We start from the raw sequence: 23,081 nt of genomic DNA, 5'->3' as shown, positions 1-23,081 counted from the left end.
AGTTTAAAGCAGTCATCTCCTATGCTAAATATATTCAAATACTGTGGATATTAATATGTGCACATGTGTACCTGCAATATTGCAAGCAAGCCCCAATACCCAACCAAATTGAGTGGCTGCAGAAAAAAAACCCACAGAATATTCAGGTAGGCAAATCCTTGGGATAGGCTGAGCCAAGTGTCCTAATGGGGATACAAATCACCACCCTCCCCATTCATCAGATTAATCATTTGATGAATGGAAGTGGATCAGCTGTGTGTGTGTGGGTTATCTGCCTGTGTGCACATGCTCATGTGGAGTGACCACCCATTTTTAGCCACATCCACAGGTGGCGTGGGTGGACCAGGGGTAAATGCAGCACTTGGGCCAAAAAAGAGTTTATTACCCCTACTTTAGGGCCTAATAACATGCTACATGCAAATGTGCTTAAGAACCTGATAGCCCTGTTTGTGAATGAAAGGTGGATTTGGGGAGGTGGGGTTGGAGCAAAGAATCAGCAGAGGAGTGCTTAACCCCATTCCCACCCACTGCTTTTCCATTCCAATTCCCTTTGCCTCTCCCCTCCTATTGGATTTTATATGCATTTGACTTCACAACTGACTAGCTAACCTACTGACTTCTCCAACAAGGGGAATAATAATACTCACCATCATTACAGGACTGTTTTAACCACTACAGTACTGAAGTTAAGGGTATCATAGTGCTTTAAACTATGCTTGTTTGGCTGCAACTTTGGAGGTGTGGGTGCAGTGAGGGCTTGAATGGAAGATTGCATTCCAGCCTTATCCACACCTGTTTGCTTTCCATTATAGAAGTCCATGATAGGTAGTAAGCTCCTGTTGGGGGTAGGGCACAGAGACTGCAAACTGAGCTTTCAAGGGTGAGGCACCAAATAATTTTGGGTCCCCTTGATCCAAAGCCTCATAGATCCTTGGGTCCCTGAGCTACACCAACCTCCTTTACTTAGAGCACACTTTTGCACACTCCCCCCCCCCAGTATTAGCATGGTCAGCTGTATCAGCTAGGAACCAGGAGGGAGGTGATATACACAGAATGTGCTTCCCCCCTTCGGAACTATTGCTTTTTTCGTGTGCAAATGTTTCCCTCTATCTATTGCCTTGAAAGCTGCCTTATCAGGATCACCTAGTCCAACCCACCTTCAATGAAGGAATATGCAGCTGTCCCATACAAGGATAGAAACTGCAACCCTGGCATTATGAGCACCACGCTCTAACCAGCTGAGCTATCCAACCAGGTTAGACTACTTGCTGTCTAGCCCAGCATTCACACTCTGGCTCTGAAGTACAACTCCCTTCCGCCCAGCTCGGGCGATGGGAATTATGGTCGAAAACAGATGGAGTGCCCCAAGTTGGTGGAAGCGTGGTCTACTCTGATTGGCAGGCAATGGGCCTTTCCCTTCCTGATCCTTTTAACTGGAGGTACCAGGTATTAAACCTGCTTGGAAAGTTTATGCTCTATCCACTGCATTGGGGTCCCCTTCCCTCAATTAATTGGTTGATGACTAAGTGAGCCATCATGGGAAAGTGGTTAGAGCATCACAGACTAGCACCTGGGAGAACAGGGTTTGAATCCTTGCACAGCCATGAAGCTCATTGGGTGCCCGTTGCTGCCTCTCAGCCTGAACTACCTCACAGGGTTGGTGTGTGGGTATTAAATGAGGAGGGGGGCTGGGGAACCAAAGAATAATATAATCATAGAATTGTAGAGTTGGAAGAGACCCCAAGGGTCATCCAGTCCAACCCCCTGCAATGCAGGAATCTCAGCTAAAGCATCCAGATGACCATTCAACAGATAACCACCCAACTTCTGCTTAAAAACCTCCAAGGAAGGAGAGTCCACAACCTCCCGAGGGAGATTGTTCCATTCTTACTGTCAGAAAGTTTTTCTATGCTCCACCTTGAGCTCCCTGGAGAAAAGTTGGGATATGAATGCAATAAACAAGCAATCCTATGCACGCCTAGGATAGAGACCCACCGAGTTCAACTGACATCGCTCCCTAAGAACGAGGGCAGCTGGGAACCCTTCGACTTGATGCGTCGACTTCAGTCGCAATCCTACTCCACTTTTCTTCCAGGGAGAGAGGCCCCATGAGACTCAGGGGGCCTTGCTTCCGAGTAGGACTGCGCTGCAAGTCAGAGAGGTGGCAGGAAACGCGGAGGAGCGGGGCTTCCCCTAGCCTTGCCTTCCCCTAGTTCATTATCAACTAACAGCAGGAAAACCCTGCCGCTGCACATCCCTTTCTCAAAGGCAGAGAGCAGCTCCTTCTCAGGCTGCAAAGCTGCGACGGCGCTTGGTTCAAGTGCGCGATAACAATGTTTCCAGCGCCCGCAGCAGGAGAGGAGGGCTGCCTGGAGCGCTCCCCCAGCCAAGGCTGGCTAGCTGGCCGTCGAGCGCCTCTCTCCGCGACGCTGCCGCTTCAGCCGTGACTTTGACAGCTCTGCTGAGATCCATGGTTGGGAAAGGCGTTAAGGACGCGCGGAAGGACGCTGGGTGGGTCAAGTCTGATCCGGGAGGAGGTGGAAAGGCTGGCTATGCATGAGATTCTTAATCTCAAAGTCGTGGGTTCGAATCCCACCTTGGGCAAAAGATTCCTGCGTGGCATGGGGTTTGTGCCCCCTTCCAGGCTATGATTCTATACCCTCACGTTAACCCTTGGCGGGCTGGACGGTTCTGTGGACCCGCTCAGGGCAATGATGAAGACCCTGGATGAAATGATCAGGAAGAAACCAGCAAGCCAGAAAACAACACCACTGAGCTGCGGGGAGGAGAGAAATCGGTAGCACTTTTAAATTCTTCTCGGATTAAGAGAGGAGTTGTCCAAGGGCAGAGGGGTTCAAAAGAATGAAATTGGAAATCCAAACGGGTGATGGTGGCGGCTTTTAAAAAGCGGTGCTCATATGGCCTTACTTTCAGTTGCAAGAGCCCCATCTTGTCCTTCCTCTAGTCTAGTTTATTAGCAGACGTTCTGGCAGACTGAAAGGAGGACTTGGCGCCCCCTAAGGCTTTTGTTGGGAAGGAAGCACTGCATCGGTGTAAAAGGGGCTTCCTCCCAATGAAATGTGTGCTTAATTTAGGGGTCAAAGCACATAGAAAGCAATCAATGGTGAATAGTGCCCGAAAGGATCGGCAGGGTTAGCCAACGGGTTGACAGGCAATGGTGGACTCCAACTCCCATCAACCCTATCAAGCACAGCCAATGGTCAAGATTGATGGGGGTTGTAGTCTATCGGTGCTGGAGGGCACTGCAGTTACTTACTCAGTATCTTTGGTTTCGCAGTCAACTTTTCTCCCTTCCTTCAAAGGTTTGTTCAAAGGCAACGGTCCAGAAATGGTGCGACAGGTCTTGACCCTGTAACCCACACATTCATTTGTTTTCGGTGGGATTTTATCACAACTAGCTTTGCTGAATTTTAAGACTTGCTAAAATAAAAAAGACACTCTGAACTAGACCCAAACAAAAGTCTAGAAGACTTGAATAATACATAAAAATAATTATTTGCAAACTCTTTTATCCAGAAGGGCTGGGGCAGGTAATAGTTATGATAAACTCAGCACATTGATAGCTCAGTCCTATGTCTACTTAGAAAGAGGTCCCACTGAGTTCAGTTTCAAACATGCTTACTAAGAAGTAAGACTACAATCCTAACCATGTCTACTAAGAAGCACCATTGAATTCAATGAGGCTTATTTCCATCTAAGTGGGGTTAGGATTGATTGAACGCAATGGAACTTGCCTCTCAGTACACATGCATAGGATTCTGTTCTATGAGGACACAAAAATACTACTTAGACTGTACCTGTGAGATGTACATATTTGATATCTATGTATGTATGATTTAAATATACTGCTAAAGTCACGACTGGACCTAATGGTCAGGGGTACCTTTACCTTTATGTCTCTCAAATAGGAAAATCTCACATTGCCTAAGAAATAATAATAATAATAATAATAATAATAATAATAATTTTATTTATACCCCACCCTTCCCAGTCAAGACCAGGCTCAGGGCGGCTAACAACAAAAATATCAAAAAAAGCATAAAAGAAACAATTCAATTAAAATACAGATTAAATACAATGTTAAAATTCAATTTTAAAATGGGAATCTATAAGTGGAACCTCATTTAAATATCTGTAGGATAAAACCTTAGGGGAGGGTAGCACCGGGGTCAGACTGAGTCGGTCCAAAGGCTAAACGGGACAGCTCTGTCTTGCAGGCCCTACGAAAAGATGACAACTCCCGCTGGGCCCTAGTCTCCTCTGAGAGAGCGTTCCACCAGGTCTGGGCTAGTACTGAGAAGGCCCTGGTCCTGGTCGAGGCCAGTCTAACCACCTTGTGACTCGGGATCTCCAGTATGTTATTATTTGTGGACCTTAATGTCCTCTGCGGGGCATACCGGGAGAGGCGGTCCCGCAGGTACGAGGGTCCTAAGCCACATAAGGCTTTAAAGGTAAAAACCAGCACCTTAAACCTGACCCTGTACTCCACTGGGAGCCAGTGCAGCTGGTAAAGCACTGGATGAATGTTATCCCGCGGCGAGGACCCTGTAAGGAGTCTCGCCGTGGCATTCTGCACCCGCTGGAGTTTCTGGGTCAGTTTCAAGGGAAGCCGCGCGTAGAGCGAGTTACAATAATCAAGCCTAGAGGTGACCATCACATGGATCACTGTGGCCAGGTCAGGCTGAGAAAGGTAGGGGTAGAAAGGTAGAAAGAAGTTCACACACATTGAGTTAATCACAGAAAGATTTTAGGCTTTCCCAGGCTGCCCTCCATGTCCTGCAGCCTGAGTCTGGACAACCTGACTACAGGCACCTGCTCTCCTTTGTTCTGAAGATACAACCACTCACATGGATTTATGATGTGCCCCTCTACACATACAGAAATGTGTCGATAATGGAGAGAGAAACAAATCTCTTGCTAGCCTCACCTGTAAGAAAGTTTTTATGGTGTTTTATTTTACTACGTTTATATCCCACCTTTCCTCCAAGGAGCTCAAGGTGATAGCATACTTCTTCTCATCTTATTCCCACAGCAATCCTGTTAGGTAGGTTAGGCTGAGAGGGTGCATGACTGGCCCAAGGTCTCCCAGGTCCTAGTCCAACACTCTAAGCACTATACTACAGTAGCGGTTTGGGGCTAGCTGTCACCTAAATGGGAGGGTGAATGATCTTGGTGGTAAGATCTTAAAGCCAGAAAATGTGTGTGTGTGTATAACCTTTTGGCACCTTTGCACCAAGAATAGAAGTTAATTCACAGTTAACTGAAAGGAGTTTCCTTTTGCTTCTGGTGTGCCCCCCCCTTTTTGACAGGGGGTAGTAGGGGTTTAATTGAACTTTTAAGTTCAATTGCATCTCCTTTTCCTGTCTCAATCAAATGTGTGTGTTTCTCCTCTTTAATTTTCAAATTGCAGAATCAATCTAGTTTACTCAAGGTGTTTAAATATCAGAACTGAACATGAGGGAGGGAGGCTTTACCTTACTGGCTTATTATTATTTTTAAAAAATAATAATTCTGATTTAGAATAGGCTGGATTAGCATGGATATTACATTTTCAAGGACCTTGCCACTATTAAATAGACTGTTAAGTGCATTTTATGGTTGGTGAGGCCGTTCCCCTCTCTATCTGGAAAGACGTGCCAAGTTCATGTCTACCTGCTACATTACACACTCGTTGACTAAAATACTTCCTGTGGATGTAATACCAATGCTCTGTATCTTTTAAGTACATAACTCTAACTGTTTTAGGGCTAGTAAAACCGAACTTCATAAAAATCCCTAGAACCTCAAAGCTGGAGGCAGGGTTAAGTATTATTTGGACTTAGACAATTATGTGCTTCGTTAAGGGGAGTTGATATCAAAAAGTGATCAGGAACAGTGTAAAAACGGTAGGTCTGTAGATTTTGCATAAAGCCCTAAAAATCATGGGGATTCTGCTGTCCACATTTCACAACGTATATTTTCCACCACTGAGCTATGGCCTTTCCCAGTGGTGGACAGATGTGAGGGGCCAAGGTGAGGCAAAAGACCAGAGAAGAGATGACATTGGTCATGGAACAGAATTTTTGCTGAGGGGACAGAGAGGAAGGGCCATCTTCTCCCATGTTCTGAAGGCAGAAGTGGTAAGACTTGTTGATGGGCTGAATATGTTGAACAAAGGAGAGGATGAAGTAAATGATAAAGCCACAGCTCCTATGCCTTTTCTATTCTCAAAGGAGAAAGCTTATAGGACTGTTGTAACCCTTTCCCTATAAATATCACCACACATTTCAGAAGGATCAGTGTGCTGAACATGTGTACATAGAACATGGACAATCGGGAGACCCTGAGCAGGTCCATGGAGTACCAAATTCTGCATCCACCTCTTGCATCATCAACATTAGACTGTAATAACAGAGTTTATATGCAAACATCATCTGCATCGATATGTACACCTTGACCCCAATATGTAGTCACCATCTGGTGGCTGCAGACTAATTTAGAGCTCACCATTTGGCTCACTTATTTTCAAAATAAGAATACCAGGCATTGATCCCACTAATTAAAATTGGATTTCAATGAGGAGGAATTTGAATTCTACTAATTTAAAATGTCTTATAAATGAAAACCAATCAAGCAATTTGTTAAAGACATGGCAGTTTATCTTTCTGTTTCTCTCCTTTTCTGTATTTAGCTGGCCTGATACTAGAAGGAGCTCTTAGACTAAAAGTGTGCAGGCGGTTGCTTAGGATACTTACTTGAAGGACATTAACAAGAGACCGGACAATGTAAAGCACACATTTCCTCCTCCTAGAGGTGAGCAGGGAGCTGTACTAAGCATTGACTGTCTGCCATGTTTTCATCTAGTCTAATGGAAAGGCTGGTTTCTGAGTTTCAAGGCCTATTGTGTAAATTTAGGGAGAAAATTCTCAAGTTAAAAAGCTCTTCTGCAATCCTAATCCTTAATCCCACTAAACTGGGAGTAAGCACCACTGAATTCAATAGGATTTACTTCTAAGTAAATGTACTTAATATTGCACTGTTAGTTCCTTCTACTACAGGGTGGGGCTTGAAGAATCTCCATAGCTTTTCACTAGAACCCTGACAGCCAGGTTCAAAATAGTGGTGGGTGGCAGGGCCAACTGTCTGCCCCATTCCATGAGCAACACATGGGGACAACCTGCATATTGTAGTACAAGTACAAATCTGCTTCTGAATGACAGATCAGGGTGGGAATTGAATGCAACATTTTATACCTGGCCTGCAGAACTTTCCAAGGATCTGATCAATAATTAGTATTTTGCAGGTGAGGAACACTTAGGTTGAGAGGTAAGTTATTAGTACAACACCTGCCATGACACTTGCAGATTTTTAATTTTCTTTTTTCTTGCCAATCTACTACAAAGTTGTCAGAATTCTACAAGCAGATCCTGCTCCCATTCTATAAAATATCCTGATCCTAAGGTGCGGCCTGAAGGTTCATGATATAACAACTTAGATGCAACTAAGCAGGTTTACTGTCTGGATGGAGGGGGCTTCTTTTAAGCCAACATGGACGGATTTATTTATTTATTTGTGATAGTTGTATGCTGCACAATAAAAAAATACATTTTGGGTGAGTTAAGAGTAGGATTAAAAAAAACACCAAGCACAATATAAAGCTAAAATAAAACAAATAGAAGCAAAATATTAAAATAGCAGAACAAAATGAGGGGAAAAGTTTTTTATCTGCAGCTGAAAAAGACCACAAACATGCAGATTCCCTTTCGGCCATGATGTTCACTGGCTGAAACAGTCATTATTTTATTCATTTATCCTTATCATTGATAAGGTTCTCTTCACCCTCATTTTATCCTCACAACAACCTTGCCCATTAATTCTCTTAATGAGCCAAGCCGTGGGATCAAGAGCGTGCTGAAACCCTGGTCCTTCTGGAGACTTCCTTCCATTGCCTCCACACTTTCAAAATCTAGACTGCAATCTTCTTGGGGCAGGGGCCTGCCTTCTTTATATATATGTCATTCCAGCAATGTATTTAAGCACCCACCTGGTAGCCAGAGGCGGCAATGAATTGCCTGCAGGCAAGGGAAGACTGACTGGGATGGTGGAGGAGGGACACAGCACTCTCCACCCAGCATGGAAAACCAAGCAGGCTGCCAGAAGAGGGAACTTTTTCCGGCACAAGCCCTGCATGCACCCATGTCCTAACCCTTTACCATATATTTCAATGGTGGTAGTGCTGCTGTTGCAACCCACCTTGGATCAGGTTGCAATCAGTTGAAGATCAGGGCTTCATGCCAAGCACAGGTAAAGGTACTTTACTAACCGTCCAGAGGTCCTTTACCTTTTTATGCCAAGCACAGAAATGCAGTGGGGCTTCCTGATAAGGGATATAGCCTGCTCCATCTCGCTTCTGCCACCCCCTAGATTAGAAAAGTATTTTGCAGCCTAGCAACTTTTGAGGCCTTGTTACTCTGTGGTGCTACAACAGCAGACTTTAAAGTATGCAGCGCAGCACCCCTCAGAATTCAAGCCTGCTTCTTCTCTGCCAACGGTGCAGCAACTTCTCTACCAAGGAACTCCCTAGAGCTGTAATTGCAAACCCACACGGTGTTCCAACTCGATTCCGTGCAGGGTTAAGGCTCGCCTACGGGCCGGCCTGGCTCTGCTAGAGATCGCCGTAGGCTACCATCCCGTTCGACGGGGCGCGCTTCTGGATGAGAATCAGCACTTCAGCTCAAGGCTGCGACTGTACCGAACGCTGCAATCCGGGGGAAGGGAAGGGACGGGACGGTAACGTCACGACGCGCGCGCGGCTGCTGCGTCAGGAAGACTTTCTGCGCATGTGCCTGACCAACGAAGGCGGGGAGGAAAAGCAGGTCGGGCGCGCGCCCGCCCATTCAACTTCCTCTTCGCGCCTGTCAGTCTCGGTGAGTTCGAGAGCGTCCGAGGCAGGGGAGCCTCGCACAGAAAGGAATGGACGTGGCGTGTTGGACGGGGGGGGGGGGGCTGAGCGAGGGAGAGAAAAAAAGGCGGGCTTGCAGCGGGAGCGCGCTCCTGAGCTGAGCCAGAGCCGGGAGCGCGGCGTCTCCTGGCTAGCAGAAATGGATTTGAGGGGCGGGGAGTTGTAGGAGGGTTGCAGAACTTGCAGGTGACGAGCGAAGCGGGCGGAACCCTCTATTTGAAACTCAAAAGGGGGGTGCTTTCTGAGCTGCGCCCGACTAAAGGGTCGGAAGGGACAGCCTCGTCCTAGAAGGAGGCGTTGCTTCAGCACCACCAACCACCGCCCCCGTCCTTTTCTTTTGACAGGGTGTCACTCCAACGACTTTCCATGCTCGGGGTTGTTTTGTTGGCCCTGTCAGCAAAAGGGGCGACCCTGGTCCTACTCAGCCCTCTCAGATGCTTTGCTAGATACTGTGCCTCGGCTGCTGCAGAACCCGTTTCAGCCCTGGGTTATGTGAAGTAGTCAGTGGTTTATTGAAGAAACATGTTCTGGAGGCTTGTGCAGAGTTTCTTTCCCTTTCTCTGCTGAGCCACTAAGCATCCCTACCCTCTTGCGCACACACACGGAAGCAGGAGGTGTAGAGTGTTTTGGTAAGCAAGTGAGCCTTTGAAAAAGCGTCTGCCGCAACAATTCTCGTTTTGTTTTGTTTTTTGTTTTTGTGTGAAATAACCTCTTGGGATAGCCCTTTCTCTACAGAACTGCAGAGCAACAGAGGTTTGCTCTATTTCCACACAAGTGGCAATTTCACAGATTAGACATTGCAGGTCCACCATGCAATTTATGCTTAGTAATTCCATTGCCGTGTCTATTCCATTAACAGTACGTTTCCGAGCACAATTCAAAGTGTTGGTGCTGACCTTTAAAGCCCTAAACGGCCTCGGCCCTACCGTATATACCTGAAGGAGCATCTCCACCCCCATTGTTCAGCCCGGACACTGAGATCCAGCGCCGAGGGCCTTCTGGCGGTTCCCTCACTGCGAGAAGCAAAGCTACAGGGAACCAGGCAAAGGGCCTTCTCGGTAGTGGCGCCCGCCCTGTGGAATGCCTGACATTTAGAAAACACCCAAAGGCAGCCCTGTTTAGGGAAGTTTTTAATCTGTGATATTTTAATGTATTTTGGTATTTGTTGGAAGCCGCCCAGAGTGGTGGGGGAAACCCAGCCAGATGGGCCGGGTATAAATAAATAAATAATAATAATATATTTTTTATTGCTAAAACCTATACACACCTGCAATTGCAGCATGGAATAAGAAGGGGAAATAATATTGACAAATAGAGTCTTCGGTTTTAAATATTTATAAACCTGAATTAAACTATGGCTTAACTATACAGTATTGACCATTGCCACTGAACATCATGAGCCCCAGATAGATGAAATTAATCCTAGTCTTTGAATGTCCATTGTCCAGGAAAATACGGGATAAAGTTGCCAACTGTTTTGGTCTAATGGTTGACTTCTGTTTTGGTGTAGTTTAAGCTAAGCAGAATTCTGAGTAGATATAAATAGGATTGGACTGTAACTCTCCTGAAGAAGGGCCTGCTGGATCACACCAGTGCCCCATCTAGTCCAGAATTCTATTCTCAAAGTGGCCAACCAGATGCCTATGGGAAGCCAGCAAGCAGGAGTTGAGAGCAATAGCGCTCTTCCCACTTGTGATTGCTAGCAAGTGCTACGGTATTCAAAGGCTTACTGCCTCCAACAGTGGAGGTAGAACATAGCTGTTGTGGCAGTCAGCCATTGATAGCCTTCTCCACAAATCTGTCTAATCCTCCTTTAAAGGAATCCTGGCTGGCAGACATCACTACCTCTTGGGGAGTGAAGTCCATGGTTTAACTATGCATTATGCAGAGAAATACTTCCTTTTTTCTGTTCTGCACCTTCTAACATTCGGTTTCACTGGATGTTCATGAGTGCTAATAATATGTGATATTATTGATATATATGTGATATCTTGACCTGTTTTTTTCTAGACTATGCATAATTTTATACAACTCCCATTTTTTCTTGCATTTTCTCTAAACAAAATACCCTTAAATGTTACAACTTTGCCTCAGAGAGGAGTTGCTCCATCCCCTTTATCATTTTGGTTGAGCTCCTGATATGCATGATTTATGCATTTATAATTTCTGGCTTCTGTCAGATTCTCAGAAAAGAAAAACAAACACTTTGAGTTTCTAAATCAAGATTTGCTTTTGTTTTCATGATGGTTTGTGAATTGTACCTTGTTGTCATTTTAGTGCTTCACTGCTTGACTCTTGGACCATTGACCACCAGGCATTATCCCTTGTTATCAAGCACAGATGGAGAACCTGTGGACCTCCAGAGGTTGTTCGACTACAAACTCCTGTAATCCTGACCCTTGACCATGCTGGTTGGAGCTGATGGAAATTGGAGTTCAACAACAACTGGAGACTTGCAGATTCCCTATTCATGCTCTAGTCTAGACCAGGGGTCAGCAAACTTTTTCAGCAGGGGGCCGGTCCACTGTCCCTCAGACCTTGTGGGGGGCCGGACTATATTTTGAAAAAAAATAAATGAACAATTTCCTATGCCCCACAATAACCCAGAGATGCATTTTAAATAAAAGGACACATTCTACTCATGTAAAAACATGCTGATTCCTGGCCCGTCTGCGGGCTGGATTAAGAAGGCGATTGGGCCTTAGTTTGGGGACCCCGGTCCAGACTATCATTAAGGCCTAGCATGAGACAGAACTAAAGGGGGATATCTGGGGACAGGCCTGCCATTTTGTATGTTGATTGTCAAACATAAACTGTGGGACCTTTCAATCTTTTCTGGCCATGTGGGATTATAGCTCTCTATCTGCTGAAACCAAGAGAATAAGTGTTGCTCTGTGCATGAGTAAATCAGCAGCAGACCATACAAGTAAACATGCATAGAACTTGAATCATGGCTGTGATTCCTTTAGACCAGCTCTATTCTATTAGCCTTTCCCCAAATAATAGTGGTGGTTTAGTTTGTAGAATTGGATTGGTTACTTTGATTACACTTCCAAAATTTATGATGGGCTGAAGTTACATTTTGTTTGACATCTCCTGGAACTATACCCATCTGCACTTTTGCCAATTTAATCCGTCCAGCTAAATTCACCTTGTGAACAGAGACTGAGTGAAGATTTGATTTTGCTGATATCCCTGGCTGCATGAGAGAATTCGTTGCTCTAAAGATTATTTTGTTGGATGCAGAAATGGCTTTTGCTGGATTTGCCTTTCCCATAGTAGCATAATCAAGAAGGCTGCACTTGCTCACTGTCCTACCTGTGGATTTATCTCTGTATAAAAACTTTAGGGGCAGAAGCCAGAATTATGTGACATCATTGTTTCTGTTCTTGTTTCAAGGTGATTTCGGAAAAGCAGCTATGCAAAAATGGAGCTCAATGACAATTACTGCATTACTAGGCCTTCTTGTCCGTTGGACTGTGTCACTTGGTTCTTACTCAGGTAGCAAACATTCTGTATGTATATGAACTATTGTATAGAGGTGAAATTACTGTTAGAAGTTTCTTAAAAGGAAATTATAAGTATATAGTAGTTAAAAATGAAAGGTATATAATAGTCATGTTCTCAACTCTGAATAGCCATGTTCTTTTTAAAAAATGTATTTTATTGCTTTTTCATCATTATTATTTTATTTGTATGCTGCCTATTCATAGTTAAAACTATGCTCAACGCGGCTTAGAACATAGAAGCAGTGCTTTTTTTCTGGGGGGACGCATATCCCTAAACATTTTGTTAATCTAATTTTGGCCTCATTGTGGGGCAGTATTTCAATATGAGTAGGAAAATGAGAGTACCCCTAAATATTTTTTTAAGCAAAAAAGCAATGCATAGAACTATTTACATAATTAAAAACATAAAAGTTGTCATAAGCAATAAATAAAACACATCAATAAGTATACAACCAAATACAAAAGAGAACAGAAGAAAACATTACTGTTGTCACACAAATGTAGTGACAACAGTAGCTGTCTAATGTAGTTATTTAGAAAAACCTTTAGTTATACAAGATTAGGACCTTAGGTTCTTTTCACAACTATGATAAACAACATCTGAGCTCTCACATAATTCATATGAAAGTGAGAGTAGCTGTTCTTCCTGGCCCACCTGCTTTGCTGCAACTCTAGGAACCTGCTTTGCACATGAAAAGCTCTCTGTGCAGCTTAGAATCCTTCTGATCATTTTCCTTGGGGAGGCTACACAAGAACAGATTCATTTATTCAGCCTTTCCCCAACAATACCTGGATGGTCCAAAAAGCACAACTCCCTTTACATTATTATAATCTAGTTACCATGATGTGGAAATCAAAATGGGAAGACTGGTATTTAATTCTGGTTGTACCCTCACCTGTTCAAATTAACAGAACAAAGAGGAAGCAATTAAGATTCTGCTAAACAAAACAAAAACAAAAGAGGCCAACACTTTAACAAACCAACTTTCAACATGCAAAGGAGAGTTAAGTTGAAGCTGTTAGTAGTTGTGTATATTGCAACTTGTACTGTATGTCTTGTGTACATTATTGTAATGCATAGCGCTGACCTGCTCACTTTTTGTTTAATGTATGTATTGTTAGACGCTCACTGGGGACGAGGAACAATTCCTTGCAGTTGAGTAATTTGTAAGATCAGTCACTATGACAGACAGTTATACTCCCTCTCCCCTACAGTTGGCTAGGGTGGCAATTCTTTTGAACATATATCAGGTGAAAGTGGTGATGAAATGATGGTGGAGAGAAGCTACATTTTATGCCTGTTACCTGTATTAATACAAACTGCTTATGAATCACACTACATGTTTTCTAAATAGGTACAGTAGTAGCATAAGCCATCATAGAAGACTTGGATGCAAAACCCCAAATGTTCATTCATAAAATCCAACTATGCGTCAAATTTGCTGATTACCCTCAAAATGTATGCAGGTGCTGCCCAATGCAATGGCAGTTGAGATCGAAAGGCTGACACGAGCGGTTCTAATTCAACATAGTTCCAACTTAAGGCGTGGATGACCAGATAATAGGAAGGTTACTTCTGCTCTGATTCCACTATATTTCAGATGCATCAAGCTTTTTTTTTACTTTGTTTTTCTCACCATATATTTTCTTCTAGGTGGGTTTGCTGAACTGGTCAGCATTAGTGAATGTGGCTAACAAATGGCATTGAACACTACTGGTTCAATTTTTTATGGTTAAGAATAATATACAGTGGAACCTCGGGTTGCGAACATGATACATGCAGGAGGCACATTCGCAACTCGCAGCGTTCGCAACGTGCAGCGCCCGTCTGCACACACGCATGACGCGATTTGGTGCTTCTGTGCATGCGCAAAGCACGAGTTAGTGCTTTTGCACATGCGCAAGCACCGAAACCCAGAAGTAACCCGTTCCGGTACTTCTGGGGTCGGCACATTCATAACCCGAAAATGCGCAACCCGCAGTGATCGCAACCCAAGGTATGACTGTAATACAATGTAAAGGTGAAGAAGAATTAATATGAGGAATTAAATTGTGTGTTTTTTGTGAGAAATTTATGTTTGTGTCATCAAGCTGCCTCTAAGTCTTAGTTGCTTCTATATATGGATTGGATCAAAAGCTATGGAGAATGTCCTGGTCTTTGACTGATCTTAGGGCAACTTTTTATACTTTTTATATTTGGGAACCTCTTGTTCTTCAAAGGCACATCTCGTTCACTATAATAAAGCAGTACTGTATGCTGCTTTGAGGATCTGCTTAGTAATAACTTTTAAAATGTTATACTTTACAGCTTTTGTCTCCCTTGCAAAAGGTGTATGGAATTAAAATGTCCCCTTTGGAAGCAGTTCATTGCCTGCAGCCCATGGCTTCAATACTGCACACATGCTGTTAAGGCTCACTCATTACAATGTGCTTTTGCAGCCTAATTTCCCAGAATAGCAACCTAAGGCAAAATATAAAGTGCAAAAACTAAAAAGAAAGGACCAAATAGTTTAGCTGATCAGTTTGGTATTTAATTACTCACCACTACTACTTTGCCTTGAGACGTCAACCTATATCCTTTTGCATCATTTGTACAAATAAATCCCAAACAATTAGAATGGTTACCAATTTCTTTCAATGCATTCTGCTTGGTTCATTTTGGAAAACAACAACAACAAAGCACAGCAGATGTTAAAATGCTTGCCCTTGCTTTGTTTACTTCCACTGCTGCCTTAAAGTTGATAATTTTAACGGGCCTAGCTTTGACAGATTCTGGTCTTGTATTTTATGTTTTGCTGCTTGGACGTCAGTTCCTCTTTGGTTTTGTAGTGAGAAGAACACTATCAGAAACTTCTAGGAGAAGCCATCACTGGTTGGTAATTTTTGTAGGTTTCTTAGTCTTCCCAGCATTGTAAATAATAGGGATAGATATAGATCTGCAGTAAAAGACAGCAGCGGTCAAATATCAAGCATTTCCATCAGACATTATTGTTTTCTGTGGAATCAGTAGGACCCTTGTAGGGATGTTTCCCATCCTTTTGGTTGTGACTTGTACCTGGAGCATGGACCACTGCCATGTGAATGTTTTCTTTTGCTGAATCAATCCTTTCCCCCTGCCATTATATTGGTAGATGGGCAGAAGGAAGTTATCACACATGTCTCTTGACACATATTTTTAACTCTCTTCCCAAATGTCCATTGTGGTAATTGTCTGCTCTCAGTGTTGCAAAAGGACAGATTATGTCCTTCTCTGCTGTTTGTGTGAATCGCTTAAACATAGATCATATGAAAGAATTATAGATAGCTTTCCTATATTTAAAAGAAACTCTTCAATCTCCATGAAGTTAGAGTCAATACCTTAGAAATAAGTGTGTGCTCTCAATAGCTAATCAGGAACGACAGGAAATGAATAATCTGTGTGCCTAATTGTTTAATGTGATACTGCCACAATTGGCTTGTTCCGTAGTATTCATTAAAGAAGAAACTCATGCACATTTTGTACTGATTTTAAAAAGTTACAGGAAAAAACAAAGAATTTCTGACAAGAGAAGAAAGGGGGAGGGAGAATAGGGAACTAGGAAGAATACTCATAAAAGATGTATTCAGAAAATTGAACTGTATCCTTCATCTAATACTACCCCAAGAACTTATTCTCTTCCTAAAAGAGTTTATTGTAAAAGAATGTCACATGCAAATACCCGTCACACTTTTGCTGCAGAGGGTATATTAATTTCCAGGCAAAGCATTGAACTGGAAGCATTAATAGAGCAAAACTAATTTATACATGAATTAACAAATGATAAATATAGTTTCCCATCTTTCTTCTTTTAAGGTGCAGGAAAACCACCTATGTATGGAGACTACGAAGCTCAAAGACACTGGCAAGAAGTTACCTACAATCTGCCAGTTAAACAGTGGTATGCCTAATATTGAAATTTTTGATTCCCTTTTTATATGGAAAGACTATAATCTTGGGGTGCATAAAACCTTCCCACCTGCACAGCCCTTTGCAGTGTAACCCTACATAAGGCTGCAAATAAATAAGCCCAGGTAAGTGTACATAGCATTGCAGCCAATTACCATTTCCTTTACTTATTTTTGTTTCCCTTGAAATATCTCATTCTAGAGCTACTTAGATCTACAGTATATAATACCTGTATCTAAAATGTTTTGGAACAATTTAGTAATGTAACAAAAAAATCGTATAACGATTCCTGTCATCCACCTTTAAGATGCGATCCACTAATTTTAATATTTTAGGAAAAATTAATATTTTAAAGACATAAAGGACATATTTTCCAGTTTGTCCAGTTGAATATATTTTACAACTATCAGTACCAATTTGTAAGTGATATGAATTCTCTGAAAACTGGAGTTCAGACATAAGCAGTAGATTTCTGGTTTCCACACCTCTCAACTTGTAAGGGTGATGAGCCCATTCACATGGCCCACTCTCAGAGACTGATGGGACCTGAATGCTCTGGGGAATTTTCCAGTAGAGAAAGCAGGTGATCCTGTCAAAGACCTCGTCGCTATGGAATGGCGAGAGGAAACAGGCAGTAGACACAATCACTGCTGAGCGTTCTCTCTGGTATTTTCGAGCCCAAGCAGCTTCTTGGTACTCTCAGGAGCTCCAGACTGTAAAACAGTCCGGATGAAGACTGGGGTGCAGGTGGCGCAAGTCTCACTCTGAAGCCAACTGGACACTGCTAAGAACACATAATCGTGCCTATAATGTGGCAGTGAGACTGCAAAAGAAGAAGAAGAGAGGCTTATTTTGCAGTGCACATTGGGTCCTCTAGTTCTGTTGCCAGTTTGCTACTGAACCAACCTCAAGGTGTTATAAAGCCCTTAACAACTTGGAACCAGTTTACCTACAAGATTGTCTTATAGAGCATATTTTGTAATTACATTGTGTCCTCTAGTTGTAATAAATTGACCACTCTGATGTGCAGAAGATGCTTCCTTGCCACATGGTCTAGTCATAACTTACGGTATCTTTTATATGTGCTCATGGGTTGAGCACATAAAGAACAGTACAATATTAAGAACAATAGCAGGGCTGCAAGATACTTTGGAGGTTGTTGCCTAACAATAGAGAATACTTGGTTTACGAACTTAATTCGTTCTGGAAGTCCGTTCTTAAACCAAGGCGTGCTTTCCCATAGCAGCGGGGGACTCAATTTACAAATGGAACACACTCAACAGGAAGCGAAACATGTTCTGCTTCCAAGGCAAAGTTCACAAACCAAAACACCTACTTCTGGGTTTGCAGCGTTCTTAATCCAAGTTGTTCATAAACTAAGCTGTTCTTAAACCAAGGTATCACTGTACTGGGATAGATCGGCCAATTGACTTGATATATTGTGGCTGTATATAGTAATGGTGTTTTGTTTTGTTTTACTGTGTGTGTGTGTGCGTGTCTGTGTCTGTGTGTCTGTGTGTAGTAAAGAGAGAAACTGTTTGCATCATGACTTAATTGCAGGAATGTATTTGTCATAAAATGTGTAGTTGGTATTGGTATTGGTGGGAAAGGGGGAAAGGATTGCTTAAGAATTAGCTGTTTTTAGAAGTTGATAGCAGCACTAGAATTTACAGCCAATGGATTGATAACCAATAAATCTGCACTTGTCTACCATCAAAACAGAATACAATTAGCCAATACATGCTACTAGTTTAAATTTGGAAACTTACAATTTGTTCTGCATATATATGCTTTATAGTAATGGGAAGAGATTTCATTGTTTGGTAACAAACAAATTTGTGATCCCCTGTACTGGGTGCAGGGTGGCATCTTTTGAACGTTTGCCCCCTAAAGTCTTTGCCTTTGAAAAGGCAATAATTACTATTATTATTCAGGTATGCTCAAATGGTATTATCATGTACTTCATGTTCACTTCCTTTGTTCTGGAAAAAAGTATATTAAAAAAGGTAGGCAGTAAATGAGAAATGTGATTTGTATGTAGTTTTCCTGTATGTAGTTTTTCTGAGCCAGAGGCACAAATTTAAATATTTCTGCCTTCTCTATCTTTCTTTGGAGCCCATGCATATTTATCAAAGACAATCTTGACAGCATCTTTTCTTCTTATATTGCATGTTAGAAATGTGACAGTTCTTACCTTTTTTCACACCTATACACAAACTTTTTCTTTGGAATCTAAGTTCAAATAAGAGCATGGAATTGCATGAGATATTTACTAGTAAATTGCAAGACATCAATATCCAAATGAAGGAGTTAAAACTATCCTGGCATGAGAAATCTTAAATGGTGGGATAAGGGGCAGAGATGCAGCTTTAAGAAATATGATTTATCATGAATTGTTCATAAGATACTTCAGGCTGCTCATAAGGTATTCAAGAAATATCATTTATTGTAATAAATGTCAAAAATTGGCTGCATTTGAGTGGATAGACTGGAAAAGCTAAGAACTTGCCCCTTGGCAATTATAAAATACTAGTCACTCTGTTTCACTGAGATTTAAAGGTTCTGATGTCTTATTTTTGTAACTTTTATTTTCATTGAATAAAATCTTCTGCCTTTCAACTTGAAGATGTGGCTAAATTCTGACTGCTCTCCACAGAAACATAAGTACAGAAAAGTCATATGAATGAAATTCCTTTATCTTTGGTGCGCTTTCTTATTGTCCTCTAGAGGTTACTTTCTTGGGCTAGTTTAGAGGGCCGGTTGAATTTGTTGTTATTGATATGACTGAACAGGCTCACGACCTTTGTCATCTACTGTATTGTGTTGACAACTTGGTACTGTTGTAATTAAGTAGAGTTTAGTTTTTAGCACCTCCTAATTCTTGTGAAAGCCAGCAGTACTATTTGGATACTATTGATATGGAACAGCTCAGGCTCAGCAGTTTGTTAGCTCACAAGAATGGCCAATCATTCTTGTAGCTCAGTTGTTTGGGTTTTGTGATTTTGGAGAACTAGCGTTAGATCTTCAAATCCTTTAGATAAAATTGCGCTTAAGACTGCAAGACTTGAAGGCTATAATGCTCTAACCACTTTTGTGGGTGAGCTGAGAGTTTGTTTGAACCCTGGGTTAGAATCTGGAGCCTTAGAGGAAGAGTCTGTCAGTAACTATATTAGTAGCTTTGTATTACTGTAACATTTTTATAAGTAACTCTATATTTTTGTAATAAACAAAGTATTACAAAAATATAGAGTTACTTATAAAAATGTTACAGTTGTCTGTAGACAAGTTGTCTATTGACGCTTCAGAAAACACCATCTTGTCAAAGCCACAGACCTTATTAGATGAGGGTCCTTGGGCACATATCTTCAGCTGAAGGTGATTGCAGAAGGTTTCAGGAGAAAGGCTGGTCAGGTTGGGGAAAAGCGTCCAACGAGTGTAGGGCTGACTGGAATAGAGCCTTGTATTTTTGGAGCTGCTCACATATATGAAAAAAGTGAAATTAATGGCACTGATGAATCAGATCTTGTGAACCATGGCAATTGGAACAACAATAAATCTACCTTCCATAGCCCAGTAGATTTTTGAATTATTCTAGTTTTGTTTCCTAGAAATGAAAATGTATTTCCCAGAACAATATCAGCTGGTTACAGGCACAAATTTTATATCCTTCAGATTCTTTAAGTCTTGTATTCTGCCATAACACAAACATCAACAACTGCATCCAAAAACTCAGGCAAGTCTTTGTTTTATTTTAAAAAAGAATCTACAACAAAAATGCAGTAAGAGCCATATTTTAATTTTAATTTTTTTACTATTATACTGAAGCTGTTCAGCTTTGTAGAAAACCAACATGACCCTGAGTTGTATCCACTGGATGTGTGAGTAGAATGCTGCCTGGGTGGAACGCAACATGTATAACCAATCTGTTTTATCCTCTCTTCCCACCTGAAGCACTCTGTATCCCTTGCAACCCCTCCTTATAGGGTTTGGGACACTTCTGAACAGTAAGGACTAGGCTGCAGTGCAAGTGGGGAATTGGACAGCACTGAGCAGGGGGATTTTGTTGCAACGGGGAAAGGGGAGAAGGAAGATCTGCATTCTGTGTGAGCTGCATTCTGAAGTCTTATATTTATTTCAGGGTTTCCTTTTCTTTTTCAGGTACTTCAACACCAGTGACAATAATTTGCAATACTGGGGCCTTGACTATCCACCTCTTACTGCTTATCACAGTCTTCTGTGCGCTTATGTGTAAGTTAATTATGTGAGCACTGTTTTAAATGCATTTTGTTTGTTAGAAGAAATAGAAAAATGCAGACTGATCCATGTATGGGAATTCTGATGCTAACCTGCAGCATTCCCCATTCACAATAAGTGTGGCAATTACACACTTATGACAGTGTACACACAAGCAGCACGTGGGAGTGCTTACCCATGTGGTAAACAATCACAGATGAGGCAGCTCTGTATCTCCTGATTATTTAGTGGATAAAAGGGGGGTTTGTAGTTGGCTACGTTTCTATGGCCACCTCATGAGTAGAGAAGACTCCCTGGAAAAGGCCCTGATGTTGGGAAAGATTGAGAGTACAAGGAGAAGGGAACGACAGAGGACAAGATGGTTAGACAGTGTTATAGAAGCTACTAACATGAGTTTGACCAAACTGTGGGAGGCAGTGGAAGACAGGAGTGCCTGGCTTGCTCTGGTCCATGGGGTCATGAAGAGTCGGACACGACTAAACAACAACAACAAAGTTTCTATGTACATGCAACTCCCAATTTACGCAGGGGTTACATTCTGAGGCACCACGTGTTTACGTGAAATCACGTATATTTGAAATGCCATTGTAAAAAGGCTGCAGACAACCTCTGAAACTCCCTGAAAAAAAACATTTTAAAAACCAGCAGCACTTACCCAGACGCCAAACTCCACCATGATCACTCTCTCCAAACCTCCTAGTCACACAATGCACGCATGTGTGATTGTGCGTCAGCTGGACACGCATAAATTGTTAGTTGCCTATATTATGTGGTAAGGCAATACCCAACATTGTGCCAGAAGATGTGACATGACTTATTTTGGCTTAGTGTTATGCCTGAAGCAGAGATTGTGGTCTGTTTTACGTATACTATGATCAGGAAGAACCAGCTTTGATTACCCATTTATGGTTTGTTTGGACCAAAATAATCCATGATTGCCTTTTTGAACAAAACACTGAGGTTTTGTAGTTTGTTGTTGCTGTTCACACTGGGAGGGTAGGGAGTGAAATGGGAGCCATCAACACACATTAACTATGGTTTGCTGTGGTGCATAAAAGTAGCCTGTATGTGAAAAGATAAAATATTTTCAGTTCTCTTTATTGCTGATGAGTGCTTAATTATAATTGAAATTGAAGCAGTTTATTCATGGTGATTCTATGTGTGTCATCTGCATTTGTTAAGCTGAAGCAATTAGCAGTGTGAATAGTCTACTTTTTAATGTTTTGATACTTTGTTTTATAGAGCGAAGTTAATCAATCCAGATTGGATTGCTCTGCACACATCTCGTGGGTATGAGAGTCAGCCACACAAGCTATTCATGCGGGCAACAGGTAGAAAATAGCCTTTTTTTCGACATAAGTTAAAAATGTTCCTGATCCAATTCTATGTTTTGCAGTGCAGATTACCCATACAAGGGGTGTTCTTAAGGTGTAAAGATGCAAGAAGATAAATAATTCTAACTGGGAATGACCTCAGCCCCCTAACACTAAAGCAATTTCATGCTGATAGAAGACTATAGTGGGAGAGATAGCTCAAGGTATGGTTCCATGGCCATGAATGAGTAGTCAGGGATACAATTGACAGCCACTGCTCATGACCCAATATTTCAGATAAATTAGACTGAACGGCATAAGAGACAGAATCTTTTCAGCGGTGACCTCATACCTATGGAATATGTGCTTCTTGGCTTTATTAGCTCATGCTTTTTAAAATGGGTCTCAAAAATCCAACTATTTGGGGCTTTTTAAAATGGGTCTCAAAAATCCAACTATTTGGGGCTGCTTTTAGTTGATATGCTGGGCTGAATCTGAAACTATTTAATGATCCGCGGAGAATATAGTTTTTAATTCTTTAGATATGCCAGTGTACTGCTGGCTGTGAATTGTTTTAATCTGTGGTTTTATATATTATTGGAAATTGGACATTATAGGTTTTTTTGTTTCTGTCTAACTGCCTTGTATGAACTTAGTGCTACAATGTAACATGGTAATATTCTACAGTAATGACAGTATATTGACAAGTTACCTATTTGACATAATAGTTTTGCTAATTTCTACTATATAAGGTTAGGTTTTGATAGCACTCTGAAGTTCATGTCAGTTATTTACTATAGCCTATGCTTGTCTGTTTTTTTTTAAAAAAACATAGTTCTTTTCTGTTAGTTTTTAAATTTAGCAGTTGGAAGGGCTGTCATGCTCAGGAATTTTTAATACTGAAGTAATGAAATTATATAATTTTAAGAAACACTGGAATGAAGAAGGTGTTATTATGCATGTTCAAAATCAAATGCTTATAGGTGCTGTGAATCATATAGTAGCTTTTCCCAGGCTTAAAAAAAGTTCCAATATACAACTAAATGTTGAGTGTTTATTTGCCTTTACAGCTAAACCAAATGGAGGATAACAACAATGATAATTCTTAGATGCATATT

General features: G+C 41.8%; 1 protein-coding gene across 4 annotated transcripts in view; it reads left to right on the top strand.

Annotated features, from left to right (window-relative positions):
• Positions 1-8,868: 8,868 nt before the first annotated feature.
• ALG6 (ALG6 alpha-1,3-glucosyltransferase) overlaps positions 8,869-23,081 on the top strand; it is a 30,890-nt gene continuing 16,677 nt past the window's right edge. The window contains exons 1-6 of one of the 4 annotated variants that reach the window (XM_060276852.1): positions 8,875-8,927; positions 9,307-9,591; positions 12,362-12,463; positions 16,304-16,388; positions 20,555-20,644; positions 21,893-21,981. In XM_060276852.1, the coding sequence (XP_060132835.1) occupies positions 12,382-12,463; positions 16,304-16,388; positions 20,555-20,644; positions 21,893-21,981 (346 nt within the window). In that variant the 5' untranslated portion in view covers positions 8,875-8,927; positions 9,307-9,591; positions 12,362-12,381. Of the gene's footprint in view, positions 8,928-9,046; positions 9,592-12,361; positions 12,464-15,281; positions 15,344-16,303; positions 16,389-20,554; positions 20,645-21,892; positions 21,982-23,081 lie in introns of those variants that run through there. The other 3 variants (XM_035122538.2, XM_035122537.2, XM_035122540.2) reach the window with 3 other exon arrangements.

Source organism: Zootoca vivipara, chromosome 7 (assembly GCF_963506605.1).
Source record: "Zootoca vivipara chromosome 7, rZooViv1.1, whole genome shotgun sequence".
Lineage (NCBI taxonomy): Eukaryota > Metazoa > Chordata > Lepidosauria > Squamata > Lacertidae > Zootoca > Zootoca vivipara.
This window is presented reverse-complemented; position numbering and strand designations above follow the sequence as displayed.